This window comes from Cnephaeus nilssonii (assembly GCF_951640355.1).
Source record: "Cnephaeus nilssonii genome assembly, chromosome: 22".
Lineage (NCBI taxonomy): Eukaryota > Metazoa > Chordata > Mammalia > Chiroptera > Vespertilionidae > Cnephaeus > Cnephaeus nilssonii.
The window spans coordinates 26,380,226-26,405,751 of NC_137093.1; the positions used below are offsets into that span (position 1 = coordinate 26,380,226).

At 55.8% G+C, this 25,526-nt stretch overlaps 1 protein-coding gene across 5 annotated transcripts; it reads right to left on the bottom strand.

The window, feature by feature from the left end:
• Positions 1 to 227: 227 nt before the first annotated feature.
• Positions 228 to 24,320, bottom strand: PATZ1 (POZ/BTB and AT hook containing zinc finger 1; the record flags this gene model as incomplete). Of its 5 annotated transcripts, none has more annotated exons than XM_079763028.1 (5): positions 228 to 7,754; positions 9,198 to 9,335; positions 15,406 to 15,577; positions 21,619 to 21,682; positions 23,050 to 24,320. In XM_079763028.1, 5 exons carry the CDS (start codon positions 24,318 to 24,320, stop codon positions 7,339 to 7,341), a joined length of 2,061 nt encoding a protein of 686 aa, XP_079619154.1. In that variant the 3' UTR covers positions 228 to 7,338. The 5 variants fall into 5 exon arrangements, with proteins under 5 accessions (XP_079619154.1, XP_079619153.1, XP_079619155.1 ...); XM_079763027.1 differs by having other exon boundaries at positions 228 to 7,757; XM_079763030.1 differs by having other exon boundaries at positions 7,588 to 7,757; positions 9,198 to 9,270.
• Positions 24,321 to 25,526: the final 1,206 nt, after the last annotated feature.

Genomic DNA, 25,526 nt, shown 5'->3' on the forward strand with positions numbered 1-25,526 from the left:
CGGCGGAAGACACAGCCAGTTAGTCCTGAAGAGTAGCAGCCAGTCAACAGAGAAACGGCCGCTTCTCCAAAGCTGTCAGGTAGGAGGAACTGCACCTCCCAGCCCCATCCCAGCCCAGCCGCAGAGAGGAAGGGGTGAGAACGTGGTGGAGGACAGACCACGTTCTCCCACTCTCCACTCAAACCTTCATGGCCACGGCCGGGTCCAGCTTCCCTGGGACAGGGCAGAGCAAGAGCTTTGAAGGGAAGCTTGAGATGAACATTTAAACTTTTTTTATTATTGATTTTGGAGACAGAGGAGGGGAGAGAGAAACATCAGTTTGTTGGTTCACTTATTTATGCATTCATTGGTTGATACTTGTACATGCCCTGAATGGGGATTGAGCCCGAAACCTTAGTGTATCAGGACAACACTCTAACCAACTGAGTTACTCGGCCAGGGCAGATAGGAACATTTGTAAAATGAATGTTTTTTATTTGTGTAAACATTTAAAACAAATCTTAAATACCAGGAGGTCACAGTTGGATTCCCAGGCACATGTCTGGGTTGAGGGCTCGATCCCCAGAGGGGTGTGCAGGAGGCAGCCGATCAATAAATGGTGATGGTTATTATTAGAATGATATTTGTTATTTTAAGAGCTGGCTGCGGAATTCCTCTTAGGTAGTTGTCTTTGTTCATCCAAACTGGCCCCGATACTGGGTCAGTCGCCCAACTGAGCGTCCCGGTCTGCCCTGACCAGCTCTTCTTCACAATCTGATTGGTGGCTGACTTGCCCAGCAGCTCCTACACACTCTGAAATGGCCCTTTTCTTCCTCAGTGGCCTGAAAGGACTTGTCACTTTGATCATCAGCTGGTATTTGGACTTCAAGGGCAAGTTTGCCCATATCTTCCCTTCTCTGAGTCACCCTGCTTCCCCCACACCCAGCCTCTATGTCCAAGTCCTAAGCATGCTCCGAGGTCCTTCTCTGATGCCACCACCTTCTCAGACCTGGCTGGCATCTCCTCCTTCTCCAAATCATCAGAGCTTTTATTTCCCTTCACCTGTTATGTCATTTTCTCTCTTGTGGTGCAGATATTTGCGTATGTCTATGTCCCATGTCCTGCACTACTTACTCTGTACGCTTAAGCTCTTTGAGGAATTAAGTCTCTCTCAGCACACAGTATGCATCCAGAATAATACCTGTTGAATGAATTAGTGGCTGCTCAGTGTCAAACACTATTCTAGGTATTGGGAATACAGAGATGAATTACCTTTGCAAGGAAACCTGGTCTCTTATGGGGAAATCCATAAAAAATATGATGGAAAAGTAGGAATATGTGTGGAAAGTGAGCTGGCACAGAGGAAGACAGTGATGGAGCCTGGGCCCCATGGTCAGACAGGTCAGGATTCATGTCTTGGTTCTGCCACTTCACAGCTATGTGGCACTGGCAGTGACGTGAGCTCTGTGAGCCTCAGGGAAGATAAAGCAGTATCTACCTCACAGGGTTGCTGAGGTACAGAAGGCCCCTGGCAACGGGTGTGACACCTAGTAGTGATGTAATAAATGAAAGTTGTCTCCCTCCTGGGGGGCAAGGGAAGCTGTGCAGCTGAGGGCCATCTGAGCTGGGCTTTGAAGAATTCTTCAGATAAACAAAAGGCAAGTACTTTGTAGGCAGAGGAAACTACATGAATAAGCAAATCGTTTATCATCATCCACAGAAAAGCTTTAAAAAAAGTTAACCTAGGCTCCCCCCATTCATGGAGTTTGTGACCCTTAACAGGGACCCCCGAAGCTTTCAGCAGGCCCAGGGCACAGATATCGACTCAGAAAAGAAATACCCTTGAAGAAGGGAAGGGGATGTCAATAGTCATGCAGCTTTGTTCCCAGTGCCGCCACCCTCTGACCTCAGCCCGGTGAGGACTGGCCGCCGCTAGAGCAGCAGTTAGGGAGGCGGCGGGCTTTCCCTGAAGAGAAGTGAGCTGTTGCCTGAGGTGCGCGTCCACAGGACACAAAGCAGCTGTATTCAGAGGCGCCTACCTCCACACGGCCTTGTCCTCGACAGAAACTTGTTTGGTTAGGATGGATTCGTCTCTTAGATAAACATTTGCCACTTCCTTTCACAGCAGTTTATCAAGAGATGCAGATCCAGACATTAATGATTCTGCCCCCCTCAGTCTCTTCCTCCCCCAGTGAGAGCCGCTCCACAGTGTGTAAGAGGCACCCTCCACTCTTGGGGTGGTCCAGAGGAGGGTGGGGCAGGTGGCCGTGGGAGATGGGGGGAGATGTGCTGCGTAAGGCCTAGAGGCCCTGCTGCCAGGTCTCGATTATGTAAACTGGGGAGTCACCAGCTGCCTCCTCCAAGGGCTTAGAGGGATCCTGCAAGACTTGGGAACACTGTCACTCAATGTAAGAGGACATGACTATTTACTCCTGCGAGAGACCCGTGAAATTCTGCATTCACTGCCAAAAACGTCACCCTCTCCTTATCCCTGGTGCCTCCAAGTACAACCTTTCACGAAAACCAGAAAGCAGAGGTAGCTAGGCAGCCAGAGAGAACCGCGTGGACAATAACAGGATTCGATGACTGACCTCATTCCCCATTTCCTCCAGGACTGTCTTCTGCCAGCTCCCTGCCGACCTTCTGCCCTCTGCCCTGCCCACTGTCCTGCCCCTACCCTCAAAAGGAGGGTGAATGGGTAGGCAATTCTTATTCTGAGCACATTAGGCCCATCTTTGTGCGGACTCTGGAGTTCCTTAGAGCAATCTTGGTTGGGGGACGTGGCATTCCATTCCACGTGGATCAATGGATTGATTGGCAGACCGAGAAATCACAAGCTCTGGGTGTCGGATTAATTTAACTCACATGAACTGTGAGCCCTCGGTTGGCTGGGATTTGAGTCTGGGTGACATCCAAGATCTGAAACCAGGGAGGGCCTGGAGAAGCAGGAGGAGAAGCGGGTCTTGTGCAGTGGCCGGCAAACTGTGGCCGGGGGTCAGGCCCGGCCTGCCACCTGTTTTTGCACAGCCTGTGAGCAAAGAATGGTTTTTACACTTTTCAATGGTTGGAAACATCCAAAGAAGAGAATTTCCTAACATGTAAAAATTAAATGAAATTCAGTTGCAGGGCCCATCAATGAAGTTTTATGGGACCACAGCCATGCCCATCCGTTTATGAATTTATTGTCTTTGCCTGGCTGCTCAGCAGCAGAGCGGAGTAGCTGTGACAGAGACCATATGGCTCACAAAGCTGAACGTGTCTACCTTCTGGCTCTTTACAGAAGAAGTTCGCTTTTCCCTGCTGCCATTCATTTTTATGAGTGTAGTCTGGGGGAGGAGGTGAATGAAAAGGGAGCTTTTTGAGTGTTTCCTAACGTGCTTCACAGGTATGAGTCCACGTAATCCTCACAGCAGCCATGTGACTGAGAACTGTTATCCTTGTTTTCCATATGAGCAAACGGAGAAGCACCAGTCAGAAGGGGGTGGTGCTGGGATCTGCCCCCGGCACTGTCTCCAAAGACCACCATGACCCAGGGCACAGTGAGGATGACCAGGGCGGGGCAGAAGCAGTGCCAAGGCAGGCAAAGAAGGTCGTGAACAGAGTAAGATGCAGAAGCACAGAGCTGTTACGAAAGAGCCTCCAGCCATTGCCAGTTTGGCTCAGTGGATAGAGTGTCCACCTGGGGACTGAAGGGTCCCGGGTTTGATTCTGGTCAAGGGCATGTACCTTGGTTGCAGACACCTGGCCCTGGTCGGGGTGCATGCAGGAGGCCACTAATCTATGTGTCTCTCTCACATCCGTGTTTCTCTCCCTGTCCCTCCCTCCTTCTCTAAAAATGGAAAAATATCCTTGGGTGAGGATTAAAAAAAGGAGGAGCCTCGGGGTGGAGGGTGTTCCGTGGGGAAAAGGAGGGCGCTGGGAACGGTTGGTATGCACTGAGAGTGGGAGGAGCTGAGCCCAGAAACTACAGTTGGACTGGCTCCTTGGCGTGACAGCTCTGCCTGGTGGTGCCTAGAAAACAGGCTGCTGCTGGTGCCCGGCACACCTTCACGCAGTGGGTCCAGTGAGGCTTGGGGTGGGGTGCAGGTCATCCCCGGTCAGTCCAAGTATGAAGAGCATGCCTACTCACACTTGGTCTCTGGAGGCTCCCTCTGGCACTGAGCCTGACCTCCTCAGTGGTCATTTTCTGCTGCACTGTCAGGCCTTCATCCTGGGGGCCTGGCAGGGCAACCAGAGCCTCCTCTGTGCCAAGTATTGAATTGGGCATTTATATGTGTCTAAAGGCACGATCTGTTGCTGAGGGCTTGGGAATCAAGGTCGGAGAACCACCTGAGTTTAAATTCTGGCTGTCACTTACTGTGACCTGGGGTGGGAGGGTGCCTCTCACCTCTCTGAGCCTGTGTTCTGTTTGCCGTCTGCAGGCGGGGGTAGTAAGAGAACCACCCTCGCAGGTCATGCTGAGCATCAGGCACAGAGAATGGCAGCTCATATGATGTCTCCCTTAGTCTTCACAGCCCATTTCACTGATGAGGTGACAGGCTCAGAAATTTGCCCAGGGTTGGCAGTGACCAGATGGTGGAGCTGGACAGCCAAAGCTCAGGTTCTCTGCCCTTGACCAGGGCAAGAGAAGCCATTCCACCTTTGTGTACCCATGTCCTGCACAGCTTTTTCCCCCATGGTCTGAAGGGCATGGCGTATGGAGGTGCGGAAGCTGGGGGTTCTAGGGACAAGCAGGGACACCTCCACTTGCTGCTCAGGCCTCCAGATGAGCGCTTTGGAAGAAGCAGCAGCTGTTTGCTTTGTTGTTCCAATCCTGCCACCTGTCCTCAGACACAACCAGGGGTCTCAGGTGGGGAGCAGGACCTAGCATGTCTCAGGCCGCTGGTTCAAGGCCAGGCTCTCTGCAGTGTGACCCGCTGGCAGCGTCTGTGGTGGCCACAAAGCTACCTGTCCACAGCGTCTCAGCACTCCGGAGTGGCTCTTTTCTCCGATGCTCACACCAAACAGCCCAGGCCTCCATCCCACACAGTCCACAGCCCAGCAATTTACCCAAGATTTCACGTAGGTGGTTTAGAGGGTTTTAAAAAAAATCCAGTTCTGAGTGTGCCTTTAAACCAGAACAGTGTGATTACTGATGTTCATGTGAATCTAAGTCATTGTGGGCTTTGTTTGTGCCTCCTGGTCTGTTTTTCTCCCTAATCGCTTTTTCTACTTGTTTGGAGGTTAAATGCGGTTTCTGTTCGTTTAGGGGTTTCCCTCTTGCCTGAGGTTTCTCAAGATACCTGACTGCCATGAAGTCAGCCTGTTCCCACTCTGATTCTTGCTCCCATTAACTCCCCACTGTGCTCACTTCTTGCCTCTTGTTTGCTGTTCTTTCCCCCTTCTCTTCATGCATTCACTACTGAGGCTGCAACAACCTTTACTTACCCCCAGATAACATGGGGTTGGGGGGGAATTCACGTTGCTAAGCTTCTTAAGAGCCCCTTGGCCAAGAGGATTTTCAGCTTGTACATTGTCCCTCCTTAGGTCCTAGCCAGTGCCCTCTAACTCCAGGTGTTTTGTTTTGTTCACAATCTTTTGTTGTTGTTGTTAATCCTTATCCCAGGATATTTTTCCATTGATTTTTGGAGAGAGTGAAAGTGGCGGGGGAGAGACAGAGAGAAACATCGATGTGAGAGAGACATTGATTGGTTGCCTCCTGCATATGCCCCGATCAGGGCCAACGATCGAGCCTGCAACCTAAGTACATGCCTTTGACCAGAATCGAACCCAGGACCCTTCAGTCTACAGGCTAACACTCTATCCACTGAGCCAAACCAGCTAGGGCTAACTCCCGATCTTCTCTCCCCGAGTCCCACCCCCTACCTCACACCTTCCTACCTTGCCCAGTTTTCCCCCCTGGACTTCTCCTTATCTGAACTAAGTTAAATCTGCTTACTTGTTAACTGTCTCCCACTGAGCTCCACCAGGGAATCCTTTCACCACCGTACGCCAGGGTCTGAGGCTGGGCATGGCACACAGCAGTGAAGACAACAGGGGCGAGTATTTGTTGAACTAATGGGTGAATGCTGGCAACTCAGTCCTCAGTGGGAACCGTTACCTGTCAGTCCCAGTGCAACCGGTGCAATGAAGAGGAAGATGGGTCTCTAGGGATCCCCTCCCCACCCCCAAGGTGCAGGGGCATGGACTGCCCACCCTCTGGGTCCCAAAGACCCTCACAGCTGAAAAACCAGACTCGGGGAGCAGGGAAAGTAACGTACTAAGGTTTTTAATACAGTCTGATCAGATCAATTCACATCACGAGGTCCACCTGGGCTTGCTCACATGTGACACAACTGAGGTACACAATGTCCCCACCTGCCAGCTCTCCTGTCTTCCTGGCTCCCCAATAGCACTAAACCCCCTACCTCCCTGACCAGACTGGCATTTTTAAAATTTTGCATAAAACTATTTCTTCCATAGACTCCAAACAATCAACTAGCCAAGTTAATTATGGTACATCTAAACAAAGTTTAATACTAACCCTAACCTGTGACTGCGGTTTACAAAGAGCTCTGTATCACCTGGGATAGCTTTCAGTAGCAATTCACTACAACTGGTCCTAAAAAATAATAACAATAATAATAATTAGAGAATTAAAACCCAACAGCAAGTTGTATGGTTAAAATCACATAAGAACTGGAATTTGGGGTGGGAGTGTCCTCAACAGCTAAGCTTGTCCTAGAAGCAAAATGCTAGATTCCAAGCAGGGCTCAGAAAATTCTGGGGCCCTCCAGGTCAAGGGTCAAGCTCAGGGGGCTCTTGGAGGACACTCTCCCCTGGTCCATGGGATGCTGTAGGCTTCCAGCTTCCTTAAAGACAGTGGGGCATCAGAGTTGTATACGTGGGTGGAGACCCTACTGTGTTTTCTCTTAAGGGATAGGAGATGGGCGAGAGTGAGGGATTAGAGAAGTGGGCGGGGCGGGGGGGGACCAGAATCACCGAGGTCCCAGAATGCCGTCAACTGTGGGTTTGGGATGGGGGTCACTAAGAATTGAGCACCAGGAATTCCAGCTTCTGCTCACTAGAGAAACTGGAACCCGTGTTGCCTTGAAGGCCCTTGAAGGCCTATGTAGTGTTTCCTGCCCTTGCCCCATACTGGGCCTCACAGACATGTCTGCAGAGTATCAGATGAGGATCTATCTAAAGACCACGGGGGATGGGTAGTGGAGAGGGATGGGATGATAAGGTGGGGGGCGGGGTTTAAAAACGAATAAAAATCTCTCAGCTACAGAACCCAAAGACATCACTTCCCTCCGCATTCACAGCATTTCTCAGCAGTCCCCGGACGGCCATCTCCACAGGGACGCAGCCTCTGCCTCACTTCCCCTCTGGCCCCATGGGCTGCTGGTCAACCTCGGGATCTACTAAAGACGATGCGAACGCCGACTGCACAATCTGAAACCCGAAGGACTCGAGGAGAGACATGTTCTGCTGGGGAGAGAAAGGTGAGCCGAGGGCGGGGCCCAGGTCCCCCAGGGGGCCCCCGAGAGCCCGGACATGCACCTTCTGGATGTGTTTGTTCAAGTAGGACTTGGAACGGAAGAAGCTCCCGCATTCAGGGCAGGGGTACTTCTTCTCCCCGTCGGACTCCATTTTGTTTTTGGGGACCGCCATGTCGCAGGAGAAAGAGCCGTTGGTGTTCTGCTTCTCCGGTGTCTTCAGGTCGCTGGCATCCGAGAGGTCACCGTAGGAGTCGGAGCTCTCAATCGGATCCTGATGCGAGCATTTCTGGCCTTCTAGGAGAAAACAGAACACAGAGGCGAGATGAGGCCGGGCTCCGGACAGGGCCCCTCCTGGAGGGGCTGAGAGGGACCAGCTCACAGGCCTGTGGAGGGCGGTCGGCAGCCAGCCACGGTCCTGGCAGAACCCACCGAGGTCCGGCTGGTCAGCCTGGGAGTCTGACCACCTACGGGGGGAGAGAGCAGGGCCCTGGGGCTGCCAGCCTCCCTCGCTGAGGGCTCTTCATGCAGGTGCGTACGTATCGCGCATCATCATCTCAGCCTGCTCCAAGGAGGGGGTTCAGAGAGGGGACCTCCACTGCTTCTCCCCAGAACAACGCCAAGACCCCCAACTCCTAGGCCCTGTCTTGGGTGCCTCTGAAGGTAACACGGCTGTTCTGATGATGCCGAGCAGGGATGTCAGTGGCCTCACCTCTGCACCAGACTAGCTGCACCCTAGCAAGGCGGAACCAGAGCCGGGGATCCTCAAGTCAGCAGACACCAAGATGGTGGAGACAGAAGCCAGTCCTTTTCCCAGTGCTGCAAACACAAGCCTGCCCTCGCCGCCTTCCTTCTGCCAAAACCTTTCCTGGGCCAAGTGGCCAAAGCACAGAGATTAAAAGCAACTTGGAACAACTCAGCTGGCAGGTTGGGCCCACACAGAGCCCAGGACAAGCTGGACCGCCAGACAACCCTCGCTGCTCTGCCTTGCCTGGCCCACAATGGAGTCCTCCACCAATCAGCAGCTTCCTGCCTGGGTTCAGAGAGCCATGCCGGGAAGGGAGGTCCGTGATGGGAGCGTGGAGCATGCCATCTCTGCCATCCACCAAGCCCCTGGCATTATCCCCAAAGCAACCACAACTTAAAAATACCACAAAACAACCTGAATCAACGAGTGAAGGTGGGGTTTAGGGAGCTCTACGCAAACTGTCAGGTACTTCATTTATCGCCATGCACCTCACAGACGCAGCCAGAGGCCCTCTGGAAAGGGCGCTCACAGCAACCAGTCACACCTATGAAGGGGGAAGCCAGCCCTGGGCTCCCCCTGTCCAGCAGGATCAAAGGAGAAAACATTCAGCTACAGCTCCACACCACCCTTCCAGGGCCACAGGCGACAGACAAGCCCAAAGTAACTCATCATGCAGGGCTCCTCCTCCTGCCCTGGGCCGGGGGCATGTGGCAGGGCTCCAGACAGCAGGGGCTGGCCAGGAGCACGGGAGGAGGGCTGGGGAAGAGGAGGCGGGGGCTGGATCATGGCAGGGCCCTCAAGCCTCACTCACTGCCCTGGAGTGAGATACCCACTGTGACTCTGTCCTGGAGGCCACTGCCACTCAGATCACTGAGCCTCCTCGAGGCGGCCAGCAAGCCGGCAGCCTTCCCGCCTCCCCACACCCGGCCCAGCGCCCCCACAACACAGTCTGCGCAGAGAAGCAAAGTGCAGAGCAAGGGGTCGCTTGCCTTTGTTGCCATAGGTCCTGGCGCAGTGGAACGCTGCTCCCCCATTCGGTATGGGCTCCTGGTGCCTGGAGACCTGGGGAAGGGGAACACCGTGGTGGGTTTTAACATGGACCTTTAAGTAGGAGGCAGAGGAGAAACCTAAACAAGACAAAAGGAGATGAGATCCCGCGGCCAGCACCGAGACACCTCTCTGCTTCCCCCACGCCTCTCCTCTGGCCGCTCTGGCTAGCATTCCTAGGCCAGCTGCACCTAGAAGGGGCCCTCCTTGGCTCAAAAACAGCTGCAACCACAGGAGCCCCCTGGCTCAGGATGAAGGATGGCACTGTCCTCAAATCGGTTCCTCTGCAGAGCCCACTCTGCCAGGCTGCGGTAGAGGCCCAGGCCAGCTGCCTGGACGGACGGATGTCAGGTCAAAAGCCAGACGCCTCTAGGCTTGCTTGGCACCTCAGTAAGGAGTGGTTTGCGGGTCCCACAGCCCCAGGTCAGCTGCAGGGACCAGAGCTAGAAACAGAATCAGAAAAGCATCCGGGCTCCCGGGCCGCCAGCCAGCAGAACGCTCGCTAACACTTGTAAACGGTACCACAGATCAGATGGAGGCGAGAGGAAATCCCAAAGGAATGCCTCCAGGGGCAGCCCTGCTTCTGTTTCTCAGGACATGTTCTAGTCGCTAAGTTTTCACCTTCAGAGTAGCTGGACTTAGTAACTGTTTAGACTTTTTGAAGAAAAGAAAAAGAGGACGTCACGTTAAAGGGTGTAGTCATCTCTTATTCATGGTGGTCTTTTGGTCCAGTTTTGGAGCATCCATCGGGTTCATTTAAAGAAAAAACAGGGATGATCTTTGCCTTTATTTGGGGGAAGGGACAGTCCAGCCATCTTGGGGCCACTCCAGCCCAACCCAGACGCTCCAGTGAGTTTGAGCTGTGTCGTATCTCAGGCTGGGAAGAGGAGATCTTGGGCCAACTTCCGCACCGCCCACAAGTCTGCAGATACGGAACCAGGTGGGCAGGTCAAAGGGTTTCGGCTTGGGTTTCACAGGAAGAAGTTGTGTCATCGAACCCCATTCATGGCCAAGGATCAGCAAGTGCCTTCAGCAGGAAGCGGAGCTTTTTAGCATGAGGCCCACTTGGAGAGCCAGTGCCTTGATGATGTCCTTTCATTCACTCAGACCTGGCTGACATATTCTCAGGTACTGTCATTCCCCTTTAAAATTACAGGGTAAACAATGGGATCCATGACGACAGTAAAAGTTACCATGAGCTTCCTCACTCCCAAGCTCCGAGGGTCCTTCCTTTACCTCTAGAACTTGTTTCCTAAGCCCGTTTCTTCTAGGAAGTACTCTTTCTACCTAATTTACCCAGTAAATGTTCTCTTGCCAAAAGTTCACCTTCAGCAAGTGGTGATGGTGTGCCAGGGCCCAGCACATTGCATGCATTATTCTGTAGTATTCCCCCAACCACCCTATGAGTGAGAATTATACCTATTTTATAGATTAAAATATACGAGGCTTGGTGAGGTTAAGCAACTTGCAGTCACAGGCACAGCTACGAAATGGCAGAGCCTGGACTCCAACCCCAGGGCCACGTGGTCCTTAACCACTGGGCAGACTCCTTTTTTTTTTTTTAATATATTTTTATTAATTTCAGAGAGGAAGAGAGAGGGAGAGATAGAAACATCAATGATGAGAGAATCATTGATCGGCTGCCTCCTGCACACCTCACACTGGGGATCAAGCCTGCAACCCAGGAATCGAACCGTGACCTCCTGGTTCATAGGTCAATGCTCAACCACTGAGCCACACCGGCTGGGTGGGGCAGACTCTCTTTAATGTGTCTTGGCCCTGGCCCTAGAAACAGCCCTTGGACTTTTGCAATAGGTTTCGTGATCACCATTTACACTCATGTATCTCTCTTCCACTAGAATGGAAGCCGTTGATAGATAGGGGCTGACCTGTGGGAAGCTTATTTAACAAACACTCCCCTGACAACAGTGCTTGGTGGTTCTGGAGGAAATGGGGGATTGAGTGAATGTTCCTTCCTTTCCTGACACAGCTCCTTCACAGACCCACTTGGGCCAGAGGCCGGTGTCCTGCCCTGCCTGGCAGAGCGAGCTGTCCTGTGCGGTGACGAGGGGTCTGCCTGGGGCCAGTTACAGAGCAGACTGGCTTATCTTACGAACATTCCTAAGAGGAAGGGTGGAGTCAGGAATGAGTCGGTGAGGCTCATGGGAAAGAGGATCTCAGCCCCCTACTCGGTGCTGTGGCCCCAACAACCAGCACAGACATCAGGGACTTTCTGATGATGCCACTTTAGAAGGGAAATTTTTTCTTTGTTTTTTAATCCCTGCTGAGGCCTCTGCAGTGGCGTGGTGTCCCCGGGCAGGTCCACGGAGGGAAGGGGCACCAGGAATTAGCGTAGTTACTCTTTCTGGGAAGAGCTGTGTACCAGGGGAACCAGCAGATGCTCAATGAAAACTTGCTTCTTTTTCCTGAAAAACAGGCCGAGTAACACATGGCTGGGTCCTCTCGACTTTACCCAGCTGCAGACAGGACTATCTATAGCAGAACCACATGGCAGGGTGGGAGGAGTGGATCTACAGCTGCCACGTGAAGCCCAGAATCTAAACACAGAGCAACTCAGCAGCCAACTGTTGGGCTAAAACAGAAGCCGAGTTTCTGAGAAGAAAACATCTTTTAAGTCAGAAACATTTAGATGGAATTCTGAACTCACCTGCCCGTTCACCACTGATTAACCAAGAACCAACAAGGCGGCTTGATCCAGGCACCAGAATGATGGATACTGAGCACACATGTGACTCCACCAGAACCAACAAGCCGCCCTCCCTCGCATTCTAGAGATGAAGGCTTTATTGCCAAAGGGTTATTGTGCCCCTCCATTGCATTTTCTTGTCTGTTGCGCTGCATTTCACACTCCAGAAGCAAATCCTTTCTTTGCAAGTTTCATATCCACGCAGGGGTCGGGGACCGCTTTCTCCTTGTCCTGACCTTGGTGCCAGATGGGGGCACTAGTTGGTTTGTGTCAGCTCAGAGAATCGGAGAATGACAGGCCGTCTGCGCCCAAGACTGGCATTGGTAACAACTTGTACGCCCCCCTCTGGAAAGAAGACTTCCTCTACCTTTTAAGCAAGTGATGTTGGAGACCACATGTTGTCTCTGTCAGAGGCACATTCTCAATGAGCAACCCCTCTTCCTCACATAAGTACATATGCATATACACAAAGACCCTGCTACAGAAATTTTAAAAGAAAGGTAGAAAACCATGGTGACCTACTGGATCCTTTTCTCCCTCCCGCTGATCAACTTAACTGATATCCTCAACTTGAAAATGAAGGAACAAACTTTTCTCACCATCTTCCCACTACAAATTATCTTCCTCTTCAGAAAGTCTGACCCGCATCTTGATATGTCTCTAGGACAAAGACCAGGTCATCTGTCTCAAGTGGACTAGAGCAGCCAGGCTACCTCTAATCTTTCCCATCCTTCACAAGCAAAGACTGAAAATGGCAGATGCATAAGTAAAGTTGACTGCTTAAGACTTGTTGGGCCCTGGCAGGTGTGGTGCAGTTTTCCCATGCACCAAGGGTTGCGGGTTCGATCCCTGGTCAGGATGCATGTGAGGGGCAACCAATTGATGTCCCTCCCCCGCCCCTTCCTCTCTCTGGAATCAAAAGACTTGTTGGAATTGAAGGATGTCAGAGGGCATTTGGAAATTCATTTTATCCAATCTCAACCATCTGAACAGCTGGCTGGCATTAGCCTTTGCTCAAACCCTTGTAGAGTTAAGAACATCCATTTATTGGTTCAGCTCCTCCCTGAATTCATAGCCTTGGTGGCAGGTGGGGGCAGGGCAAAGGATGACCCAGAGCTATCTGCATTCTGATTCCAGTGCCTTGATGTCTTGGGTGTCATTTTCTTCCTGGAAAAACTGCCTTCCTCTTCGGTGTTCTTCCCTTTTTTTTTCCCTGTTGGAGTCTCTTTCTGTCAAGAAATGAGTCCCGAGGTAGAATCCTGTTCCTTCTCTTCTAATAAAAAGTGAAATTATCTTCTCTTCCTTCTGAGTACCCAGGGTAGGTTGGACCAGAGCCTTCTCTTATCTTCTTAGAAGAATGGGACTTCCTGCTCTGACTCAGACCCAAAGCTGTTTAGCTTATGATCCAGATGTAGTCTTGTCTTCTCTGAGATAAGGCGGCCTCTGCTTTTACTCTTCCGTTGTCTCCATCCCAGTCATGTAGCCTGTGGGCTGCGGCCCAGGGCCTTTGCCAGCCCCAGGAAAAACAACTCCTGACGTACAATAGTTGTTGGCTTTGCCACATCAGCTGTCTTGTAACTGGGCCAACGTGCCCTGCTGTTCCCTGCTGCTCTCAGCTCTTCTTTCCTTGGGAGCTGAGCCCCCAGGGGCTGTGGCCTGGACCTCCCACCAGGCCTCACCCCCCTCTGCAATCAGGCTAGCTTTCTGGGTTTCCTCATTAGCATCTTTCTCCACTCTCATTGGTTCCCGCTTCTGGGCCCTGACCCCAGTTCTCAGGCTGAGAACAGCAACCTTGAAAACTTGACAGAAGGCCAGGGGATGGCATGTTGTGGCAGGTTTAGAGTTATTTGGGGGTGCTGTTAGGAAGCCAGGTTCGGATGAAACAAGACAGGAAACCTTTTCTAGAGCGGGGGCAGCCACGGTCAAGATGGTCAGCTACACCCCGATAATTCCCGGTGTGCACAACCCCACCGCCTGCTCCCCGGGGGAATTCCTGCCAGAAGGGCTCTATTGACATGTCAGAAAATAGGACAGGTGCTTAAGCGGCTTTTACCTCCCTGCTTCCCCAGCAGGGTTCTTGGTGATGCAGACAGTGACACCCAGTGGCCTTCAGGCAAACCCCAAGTGTGCAGTCTCAGGGAGGGGCAGCAAGAACACCTCGCTGCTGAGCAGTCTCCCCCACAGCGGCCTCAGGGCGCACGGAGACCCACAGGCGCCCGCATTCCAGCCAAGGACTGCAGGAATGTTTGTTTCTCTTTGTCCCAGCCAGGGCCTCAGCGTGTCTTTCCTGTCAGTTACAAAGTGTAAGAAGGGGCCTCCCCCGTGTGCAGCACCTTGTGGGTTCAGTTAACTTCCATCTACTTTGTGTGCCGGGACCCTCACAACAACCCTGTGAGGTGGGCAAGGGGGGGGTGTTTTTAACCCCATTTAAGAGATGAAGCAACTGACGTTTAGAGGAGGGAAGGGAAAGCTCGAGGTCACACAGTAGGGTGATGTGGAAGCGGCTGGGATTAAGCCCGAGGCCCCCCTGATTCCTGGTTCAGTACTCAATCCACTAAGCCACACCCAACACTTCCAGAAGCACTGGGACCAGGGTGCCCCAGGAAACAGGACTTCCCAGCAGTCCACACCTGGCCAAAGCAAGCACACCGTGCAGAAGCATCCTCACACCCACTGCCGACAGCTGCCCAGCCTCCTTCAGCAGAGACGCGGCGCCAGCCTCCTCCACTGACACTGTGCGTGCAAAACACAAACCTCGGCCCTGCCAACAGCTGACAAGCCCTGGCGGAAGCTCAGATCCAGGACAGGCCTGACTTCACCCAACACAACACCCGGGCCGGAGCCAGAGCCACCTGTCCTAGGCCAACGTCAGCAGCAAGCGCGCTCCCCTGCTCAGAACACCTTCCACTCTCCTTTCTCGTCAAGGCCACAATCTGCCTGGGTTTGGGCTTGCTCCTGATCATTTGTGCTACATACAGAGTTTCTTTCCTGACCCTTGTCCATCGCCAGGCTCAGCCTCCTTCCCTGGCTGCTGAACTCCACAGGCCAGGGAACCAGCCAGCAAAGCCCTCCAGCAGGAGCCCCTTTTCTCCCCGCTGTGGGGTCTAATGCCTCTCTCACCAACATCAATGCCTCAGTGGCCTCTCCAACGGCATCCATCCTGCCACCTGAGCAGCAGATGTTCCGGGCCCAGCTTGGGAACAATACCCTTCCTGTTCCCACCTGCTGATCTCTTGGGAACTCCCATTCCAAACACCCTAAGTCTCTTGGGACGGAAGGGGTGGCAAGCAGCTAGCTGGGCGAGGACCGCGTTTATCGTTCAGTGGGAAGGGAAGGCCGGCCGTGCGCAGAATGGAGCCTGAGGCAGGGTGGTCCGGAGCCCCCAGCCGCCCACACGGGCTCAGGCCCCTCCTCTGGAAGTGAGGGGGCCGCAGGGAGATTACCTCGGTTACAGATGCTGCAGAAGTTGCTGGGCCCCTCGCTGTGCTTCTTCAGGTGGTCCGCCATGTACGCTGCCCGCAAGTACTTCCCGCACACCTGGCAGGGCACTTTGTCCTCATGACAGGCCAGGTGGGAGCGCAGACGGTCCCGGGTGGCAAAGGAAGCGTTGCAGGTCTGAGGGCAGAAAGGAAAACAGGATGAGGGGGAAGCTGGCATCCCGCGCCTGACTCCTCACCGAGCGCGCTGTGGAACAAAACCGTTTCTGGCCGACACATCCGAGTCCTTGTGCAGAGAGCTTTAGAACACGGCCTAGGCTCGCTCCCCAACAGGCCAGCTCGCTGCTCTGATTTCCCACACGGGACACTGGAGTTGGGATTCCTGGTTCCCATGACTACCACAGCACGGCATACTATGCTCCCCTACAGAATGAAGATGAGGCATTTGTTCATTTGTAAACATTCAGCATTGACATCAGTTGCACTGACTATACGGGAGTTTACACAAGAGTTATTGGCATCTAAACAGACCAGTCTTCCTATTCTCCATCCTGGGTTTCCCTAGTTGCTTTATACAAAGAATTCAATTTATTCACTTTATTCAAAAGTGACTGTTCGTCTTGGCCACAGGGAAATGAAAAAGAAAGGCAGGACCAAGCCCATAGATTACTCCCATGTTCTCGTGAGTCTGTATTGAAAAAGCAGCCCATAAAATGAGAGTGTCAATGCTGCTAACGTGAGAAAGAGCAGAGAAAGCGGGCCAGACGCTTCGGGAGCATTTGTGAAATGTTAAGTTGGGGAAGTGCTGGTAATAACAAGGAAGGTGATGCCACCCTACACTGATTGGGCACTCACTCCGTGCCAGGCGGGCACCATGCTTAGCCTTTTAGAGGCACTTATCTCACGCGGTCCATCCTTACAGCAGCCTTCCGGGGCAGGCTGTGTTACCACCTCCCAAGAGTGCGGTCACAGAGTTGTGCTGTGACCACCCGCTCATGGCCATGTCCCAGGGCCAGATGACTCAGGTGACCAAGGTCAGCACCCACACCAGCACCTGGGAGGGCAGGCCCACGCCCGGGCATTTCCTGTGTCTGGAACCTGACTCAGTCTCAGTCCCTGATCTCCTCCCAGCACCCTTCCCTCCGCTGGGGCTTGCACCGGCCTCGGGGGCCACGGAATGTCAGGAAAGTCCTCAGGAGCGTTCAGGCTGGTGACTCTCAGGCTATTTGGATTCTATGGAAGTGTTTCAGGGGTTCCAGTCGAGTCTGACCCATTTCTCTGTGTATGTTTACTGTTGTAGAACTGCAAGAGAAAGCAACCTGCCCCTTTAAGTGCATTCCAGATCGAAGGTTAACCCACTGAAGACCTGCTACCCTGTTAACTTGCTCCTACAGTGTCTGTTTAACAGAAGCATATCCTGAGATCCTTAAGGTAAGTGAACAGTCCTCACGGACACTTATCTATTTCCTTACTGTACAAGTACAGTTGTCTACCTCCTTACTGTACAATCAAAAGCAAGAAACAAACCCACGGGATACTGTGGAGGCCGAAGATGCCACGGCTGCTACCCTAATCCCAAATGTCTGTGTGCATCAGGACAGGCCTTGCTGTTCTGTCATTATCTTTTAAGTAAACGTTACAAATTTGAACAGAACAATTTATACTAATAGAATACCGCTTTTATTTGTTTTATATATTGAGTTTATTCGTTTGACAAATGAGGAAGCTGAGTTTAGAAAGTGATTTGCCCAAAGCACATTCAGCTCCTAGAGAAAGCAGCGGTCTGAACACCCTGCCACGCCAGGCCAGTGCCCTACGGATCCTGCCGGCTGCCCCGGGGTCCCTGTCTTCCCTGAGAGGACCCGGGACAGCTGGCCCATGAGCCCCCTGAGCCTGTGCTCTCACCATCTCTAGCTCAGTAGAGGTCGCTTCTGGTCAGTGAAAGGTGCCGAGACTTTTTAACACAGTGTATTTGGTGGCCAGGACTCCCAACAGGAAGAGGGGACAGGACTGTGCAGGGGAACTCGAACACTTAGGTGCCTCAGAAAGCATCATGGGTGCTTGGTCTCATGGCCACAGGTGGGCCCCACCTCAGTCTGGGACCGCAAGACCCAATTATGGGCCAGAGTGAGCGGGGAGAGAGAGCCTGAGTCTCCACCTAGCCCCCCAGCCTGTGAACCAGAGCAAGGGCTGCTGTAAACACCCTCTGGAGGGTGCACCTGTCGATGGATCCACAGTCAGGAACCAGCTTGGCCAGCCCGTCACCCACCCACCACCCCTGCAATGGTGAGAGGCTGGGCGGCCTGTGCCTCAGAACTCAAAGGAACCACACACGGCCCAGGTGTGAGAACATGCAGCTGAAAGCGCGCATTCAGGATTCTGTCTCCCGCGTTCCCCGGGAGAGGATGCCACCAGACGGATATGAAAGAGATGCCTTGTTTCTCTCGCCAGCCTTCTTTTGGGATCTGTCCTTTAAAGCACGGCCTGTCATACTTTGCTGGCTAAAGATAATGGACGGCCAAACCTCAATTATCCACAAGTGGATTATCCATCTGGAGGATTAGCTAAGCAAAATTAAAATCTCAGACCAGGCCGACTCCCCCCATCCATCCCCCACGGATGACCTCTCCAGGAATGAGAGCTCACTTCAGCCTGGGCAAACAGCATCAGGAATGTAAATCTGTTGCTGAGAATAAAGCACACAAGCACAACAACTTTCACTGTGTGACGAAGCCCAACTGGAGCGATGGCTGGCTTTTCTGTGCCAGAATTGAACCTTCCTGGCGGAGTCCCCTAAGTTTTCTGGGGGGGATCTTGAAAGTGTGTGAGTCTGAGTCTAGACCTGCCAGAAGTTCAGAGAACACAGGACATAAAGAGGCTGGTCACATGACCCAGGAGAGAAAGGACAGAGGACAGTGGCTGAGGGGAGACATATCAAAGAAGGGGTCACCCAGAACCTCCATGCGGGGCAACTCCAGGGAAAGGCATTTCCCTTCCGGGAGACAGGGAGAAGAGAGAGGGACCCTATGGGACAAGAGCGAGCCCGCAGGGTGTGATCTGATTGCCGGTGGCGCTTGGCATGGCTGCCCTGCCCACAGCCCTGTGCTTAGGCAGCCTGCTGTTGCTAAGCACAAAGGCCAGGTCCCAGCCCAGCCAACCTGAGCTTGGGTCACCTCTGCTCATCACCACTCCACACTGAGCCCCAGACATGCTCACCTCCCCAGCCCACCCCCAGGTTCTCCCCGTCCCAGACTTCCTGATGCTTTTCTTCCCAAGAGTGGAGCAGCTCAGAAACAGAGCCCAAGTGGTACCAGGACCGAATGCACACCTGACCTTGGGTGGCCTTGGAGATTGGCCAGCCGCAGGGGGTGTCCTAAGCAGCCTTTCCGCAGCCCCGGAGGAAGTCTAAGGGCAAGGCCTGGAGGCCCAGCACCAGAGGCCTTGCTGGCCCCCTTCTTCCGGGCGTCAGCTCCCTTAGTCCCTCCTCTAGCCATTCCTCTAACAAGCTACCCCTCCAGCCCAAGCCGCCCCACGAGCCCCTGAGAAGTGGGGCCACTGGAAGCAAGGGGAGAGGTCTCGGCTGCTCCAGCCCCTCCACTTCAGGCTGAGCTCCGAGGGGGGCATGTCCTAGCCCACCGCACTCAGAGATGCCGCCAGTTAAGGACACGCGGGCCCAGCCCGGAGGCGACTTGTGTGTCACTGCCAACCTGAGGGTTCGTGCCCTGACATCTGGCTAGCCTTTTCCCTCAAGCTGTGGCACCAGCCTTGGTAACTGGCTTCTCCGTCCTCTGTGGCACCAGGAGGGGCTGAGAGGGACATGCCCAGCTTTGCCAGGGGCCCAAGGAACCAACTCGCAGAGAGCTATAGTCACCTCTGAGGCTTTTAGAGTATCGTCCCTGCAAAACAGATGCCCCTGCTGGTTAGCCAAGCCCAGGCACACCTGGCTGGCAGCCCCGCACATGGGAGCCAGCATGTCTACCTGCTGGGTCCCCGCTAGAGGACTGGGGGCGGGGCCGGCAGGTCTGTGAGGGGGCTGGCGGAGAGGGCTTGGACCCCCAGGGACAATGATGTCAGTGTTATGACACAAACCAAGGACAAAACACACAAAGCCTCAAATGTTAGAATTAAAACTTTTATCATCACTTGTTACCCCACGGAGCCCGCGGGGGCTAAAGGGCACACCAACAGGATCCGAGAGGGGGGGTCTACATACATCTGCTTTATCAGCCCCCAAAGCCGTATGCTGGGGTGACCCGATACAAAGCTACTGGTTAGTCTAGTTCCTGAGCAGACCTGCTAATAAACCTCAAAAACACCAAAGTCTAATTCACTAGCCAGAAGGGAAAGCAGGGCCTGTGTGAGGGGGAGGGAAGAGCAGGGCAGCGGGGATGACCCAGTTGGAGTTGCACCAGCGTCTCCTCTGGAGGGGTATCGCTCCCAGGGTGGGGGTTGGGGTGGCCAGGCCCCATTCTAGAAAACCCCTGCCTTAGCGGAGGTGATGCCAGGGGGAGGGGAAGCATAGAAGCCAGTGGCTTAGCTCCTAGGAACGCACCAACCTCCAAAGTCGCCCAGGCCAGGAGAGACACCCAGGGGTACCTGAAGCCTGAGTGGGTGGGGACCAAGGAGCTTCTTGCTATCCCATCTGGGGTCCCTGAGCTGGGAAAGACTCCAGGTCGCCCCGGGAGGAGCCAGGCATGGTGGGTGGGAACCACTCTGCTGGCCTCTCCCAAAAGCTAGGGTCTCAGAGCAACCGCCACTCCCGGTGCCTCCACAGAAGACCCTGTCCGGGAGGCCAGGCTAGCCCACGGGCCACTGGGGAAAGGGCCGGCTGCCCTCGGGGGCGGCCCAGCCCTGCCTCAGGTATCCCGGAGGGGCTGGGCAGAAGAGAGCGTTGCTGGAGTGTGCTGGGCCCAGGTTTTCGAGGGCGGGGAAGGATTTTTTTAGAGAAAGGGAAAAGGCGGTGTCAGGAACCGAATGGGACGACCTCCACAAAGCAGGCTGGGCAAAGTCCCATGATGGCAGGTCGCTAGGAAGAGATTCCAGGGGCGGCAGGCCGCTGCTGCTCCCAACCCACACCTGGAAAAAGGGCAGAGAGTGCAGGTTACCCCCCCAGGCCACCGGGCTCGGCCCCACTGCCCTCTGGGCTCCTCCTACTCTGCCAGGCTCTCGGCACACTACCTGGGAGAGTCCGAATGTGCTCTGTGACGAGAAGATAGAGACAGAGAGAAGGCAACGAGGCACAGATGGACCCCGGCAGCCCCACCCCGGGTTAGCGTCCTCGGGAGAGGCCACCTCGCCTCGCTCACGTGAACACCACACCGTCCGCGCTGGCCCCGGGGGGCTCCTTGGCCTGCCTACCACACGGCCACCCCTCACTGCAGGTCTCCCTGAACCCTCCCTCCTAGCCACCAACAGGATAAAGAGAAGCAGGTTACCCCCCCCCCCAGAGGCTGTAGTAAGCACCCCACAACTCGGCTGCCCCTCGGATTGCGGGGACCTGGCACCAGAGAGGGGAGGTAACCAAGGAGAAGAGAGAGGCGTGTTCTCCATCTACACAGGAATGCTCAGTGGCCAAGAGAGGAAACTCAAGTTTCTGGGTGCCACAGGGCCCCAGGTATTACTCAAGCAGACAAACCAAGGGTGAGGACCTTGCCCAGCCTTCCCGACCGACTGCTACGCAAAGAGCTCACGAGAGGAAACCATCTTGCCCTCCAGTCCTCAGGAGGGGGACACGGGTGCCAGGGCTCGGAGGGAAGACCGCCCGCCCTCTCCACCCCGTGCCGACCTCAGGGGACTCCAACTTGGGTCAGGCTGCCTGACAGACCAGGGGAAGAGTTGTCCTCCCGCCCCATGTGGCCTCTGTGCCTGCGGAGAACCAGAAGCCGGGCCCAGCGGGATGCCAGTGCCCCCGGGGCAACACGTGTGCCATGTGGCCCACCGTCCACAGAGCGGGCCAACACCAGGAGAGGAAAGCTAAGCAACACAGGAGACAGGGTGGGAACCAGGACCCAACAACCGGGAAGGAGGGACATCGGCAGTGGCGGGAGGGGGCCAGGGGAAGAACAAAGAAGAGCGGACGGAGGGTGGAGGGACAGAGGAGGAGGTGTGCCAAGCGGTGGTCAGTCAGCGGCCCCGCACGCGCGTCAGCTGGCTCGTGGCTGGGCTGTGAGCACAGCAGCATTCTCCTCCAGCCCAGCGCTGCCCTGGCCCGACCCCTACCTGACACTTGTGAGGCCGCTCAGAAGTGTGCACCTGCTTGATGTGTCCATTCAAGTGATCGGGCCTGGAAGAGAGAGAACCAAGACAGACTTCAAAATCAGACCTCCAAAAATGAGGCCACGCTCTTGGCCAGGCCCCCCAACCCCACCCGCACCCTGATGGAGAGCACTCTCTCCCTCCCCCCCACCCCAGCATGACAAAGACAGCCTCACTCCCCTGCTCTGGCTCCACAGGCCCAGGCCTCTCTAGAGGGAAGGGAAGTGAGTGTTTGTCTCTGACCTTGCCTGCCCACCGCCCTCCCCCACCAGAAACTCAATGATTTCCAGGGCCCTGAGGAGGTGGCTTTAGAATGAGACAAGCGGCCTCGCTGCAGCCTTTCCGGGAGGGGGTATGTGTGATTCATTGTCCAGACTAAAGCCCCTTAGAAACTCAGTGTTCCCCTCCCCCAGCCTCTCCTGCCGTGGCAGCCAATGAATGCCACCCAGATGGAATTCAGTCCCCAGAGGCCAAGGGATGGAGCCTTAAGTCCCCAGCTGGGCTGGTAGGCCAGATGCCCGCCAGAGCAGGTGGGCAGGGGTTGCCTGACCGGTAAGACTGGTTCCTGACTGGGGCCCCTCTGAGGGAGTTCTCCATCCCTGGGTTCCACACACAAGGTCCTCAGTATCCAGGCAAGTTAAAACCAGCCTTTGATTCTGGAGATTCTCTTCAGAGGAGAAACAAAACAACCCTCCACTCCCAGACAAGTCAGGGATCACTAAAAAGTGCATCTGAAAAGACACCCTGCCCCCTTCCGCTGTGTCCTGAGATCATAAAGGGGACCTGTGGGGCCAGTTAGGCTCGGGAGCCACCAGATCAGAGCTGATCAGAACTGATCAAAGATTTCGGTTAGGAAGAGACTCTGGGTGCCAAGCTGTGTGCCCGTGAGGGGCAGAGCTGGAGCCCACTGATCTCTGATTGCCGGTGCTGTGCCGTGTGCTGGGGGATGTGGTGGCACAGGAGCGTAAGGAGTCTGAGATACACTTGTTTCTGTTTCAGCGTCTCCCTCGGCAGCCATTCAAGCGGGGAAAGTCGCTGGAGGAGCCCAGCCTCCCGCCCCCAGAGGGGGCCCCACGCCTGGTGCCGGAAACACAAAGGGAGCCCAGGGAGAAGAATGGTGAGGCCCGGCGGCTGCGGCCTGAGGAATCCGGGGCCCTTCCCACCAGGCCCCAAGGAGGAGAGACAGTAGGGCATGCCTAGTGCCAGAGAACTTCCCTGGGGAAGAGAAAGCAGCTTCTTGCCCGCACCATCTCAAAAGCAGGGCCGTTAAAGCACTCCCCAAACCAGACGTGCCCCTGTAAGGTCAAGTGACCCCTACATTCCCAGATCTTGGCAAGGAGCTATCCCATGGGTCAGAAACAGGACAGGTCATGGGGGGAGGGTGCCATTGCTCACCTGGAGAAGCCTTTCCCACAGCTCTGGCAGATGTAGGGCTTGCCCACAGACCCGTCGTGGGACCGCACATGGTAGGACATGCGATCTTTTCTCTTGAACCTCAGCCCACACACAGGGCAGGAATAGGGCTTCTCCCCCGAGTGGGAAAGCTTGTGCCGATTGAGATGGTACACATCACGGAAGATCTTGCCGCAGATTTCACATGCCACCTGCTTCCTGGTCCGGCTCCTCTTTCTGGGTCCATCGGGGTCCTCAGAGATGGGGAGCCCGTTCTCACCCAGCCTGGGAGGAGGGAGGTCGATGTAGCCCAGCTGGAGGCTGGTGACACCATGCTGGGCCTCGTGCTGCCGGAGCCGGTTGGCATCGGTGAACACCTTCCCGCACAGGCCACAGGGAAGGATGCCTGCCTCCCTCAGGCCCCCCGGAGACCCGAACATTGAGTCCAGCAGGTTGGCCTTCCTTGGGCGGCCCCGGCCTCGTTTGCCAGTCAGGGGAGGGGCACTGGAGGCCACATTGGGGAATGGGGAAGTCAGCAGTTGGGGGGACAGGGGTCCAGCCACCATGGGCAAGCGGTCCACCCCAGGTAACACAGGCAAGGAGGCTTGGCTGGCAATGGCTGCACCAGCGGCCCGAGCTGCCTCCTCCTCGGGCTGCATGCTGCCTGCAATGCCATTGCTGTTGGCGGCCAAGGCTGCCCCGTTGGTCATGTCCAAAGGGAAGCCCAAGTCTGAGGTCCCAGGGGGGCGAAAGAGCATGATGTCAGCCCGGGCAGGGGGCACCAGGATCTGCACATTGGACTGTTTGATGACTTCCTGGCAGATCTCAATGACCGACCTCATCAGCAGGAACTTGGCAGCCGTCATGAGCTCGGGGAAGCTCTCCAGGCGAACCACGATGCGAGAAGTGTAGGCGAAGTCCAGGATGTCCCCGAACACCTTGGAGCTGATGGTGTGCATCTCCAGCTCTCGGCTGCCCCCAGCCCCGCTGCCCGGGGCCGCCGCTGCGCCCCCCACGTCAGCGGGACCCCCGTCCGCAGTTCCGCCATCGCCCAACTGGGCGCTGAACACCGACTCAAAGTACTCGCTGCAGGCGGCCAGCACGGCGCGGTGCGCTGGAAAGCTCTCGTCTCCCACCCGCAGGAGCACGTCGCAGAAGCGCCCGCCGTTTTTGCGCTGCTGGTTCAGGTTGTGCAACATCTCGGTGCTGTGCCTGCTCACCTGGTAGGTGTAGCAGCCCGACGGGCCGCAGGAAGCGTCGTTCACCCGCTCCATGTCCGCCGCCCCCTCCCCACACACCCGGCCGCTGCTCTCGCCCGCCCCTTTCCCTTCCCCTAGGCTGGAACAAGAGGGGCGCAGCGGACGTGTCTACACTCCCCACACGTGCCGGCCCCGGGCTCTGTAGTCTCGCAGGTGCGCCGAGCGCACACGCCCCCTGCCCAGATCGTACTGTCTAGACTGCAGGGCGCACCACCCCCCACATAGCGGCCCCTACCCCTGCTGGATCGCGCGCTCCTCTCTCCTCTCCGCCCGCCCGCCTCCCCTTCTGGGTCTACCTCCGGGGGTAACAGAGCAAAGAGGTGCGCCCCTCCTGTAAACTCGCCTGCCACCTCCCCTCCCGCCCGCCAGGCGGCGCCGGCGCGCAGCCAACAAGGGCGCGCGCGTGGGGAGGAGGAGGGGTCTGCCGCGCAGGCGCGCGCGCGCGCCGCGGCTTTTCCCGGGCCCGCTGGGGGCGCGCGCTGCGTCCCCTGCAAAGCGCGAGCCGGGGCGGGGGCGCCGGAGCAGAGGAAACAAAAGGCGAAGGCGGCGGCGGCGGCGGCAGGGCGCGCACTGGGGCGGCAGCACCGGCTGGGTTCCGAAGCCTGGCGGGCGAAGGCGGCGGCGAAGGCTGGAGCGGGCGGGCGGCGGCGGCAGGGTGGGCCCTTCCCCGGGCCGGGCGAAGGCGGCGGCGAGCTGCGGCCCCGGGCTCCGTGTGTTCGGAGCGGAGGAAAGATGGCAGCGGCTGCACTTCCTCTTGCACTTTCACCCCTGGGGGGAGGAGAAGGAGGGGGCGATACCAACAACACCCCCCCTTCTCGCTTGCAGGAAAAAAAAAAGAAAAGCCGAGCTTGGTGTGGGGGGCCCCCGGCGCCCCCGGCCCTGCACGTGCGCACCCGGATTCCTGGCACCGGCCGCCCCGCGCTGCAAACTTTCCACTTTCTTTGTGCCGAGCGCCCCCCCCTCACCCAGCGAGGATGCACGTCCCCCCTTCCCTATTTATACAACCCCCCCGCTGCTCCGCTCCCCCCGCTTCCTGCCCCCCCTCCCCATTCTCCAGCTCCGCCAATGCTAGCGCAGCTGAGCCCCCGTCCGGCCCCCGCCTCCCCACCCCACCCGCCGGGCTAGGGGCTGCAGCCTCAGCCCCCCCGGACCAATGCAAACGAAGCGCCGAGCCAGCAAACCAGGTCCCACTGCCCCTCCCTCCCCGCCGAAAGTGGCTGT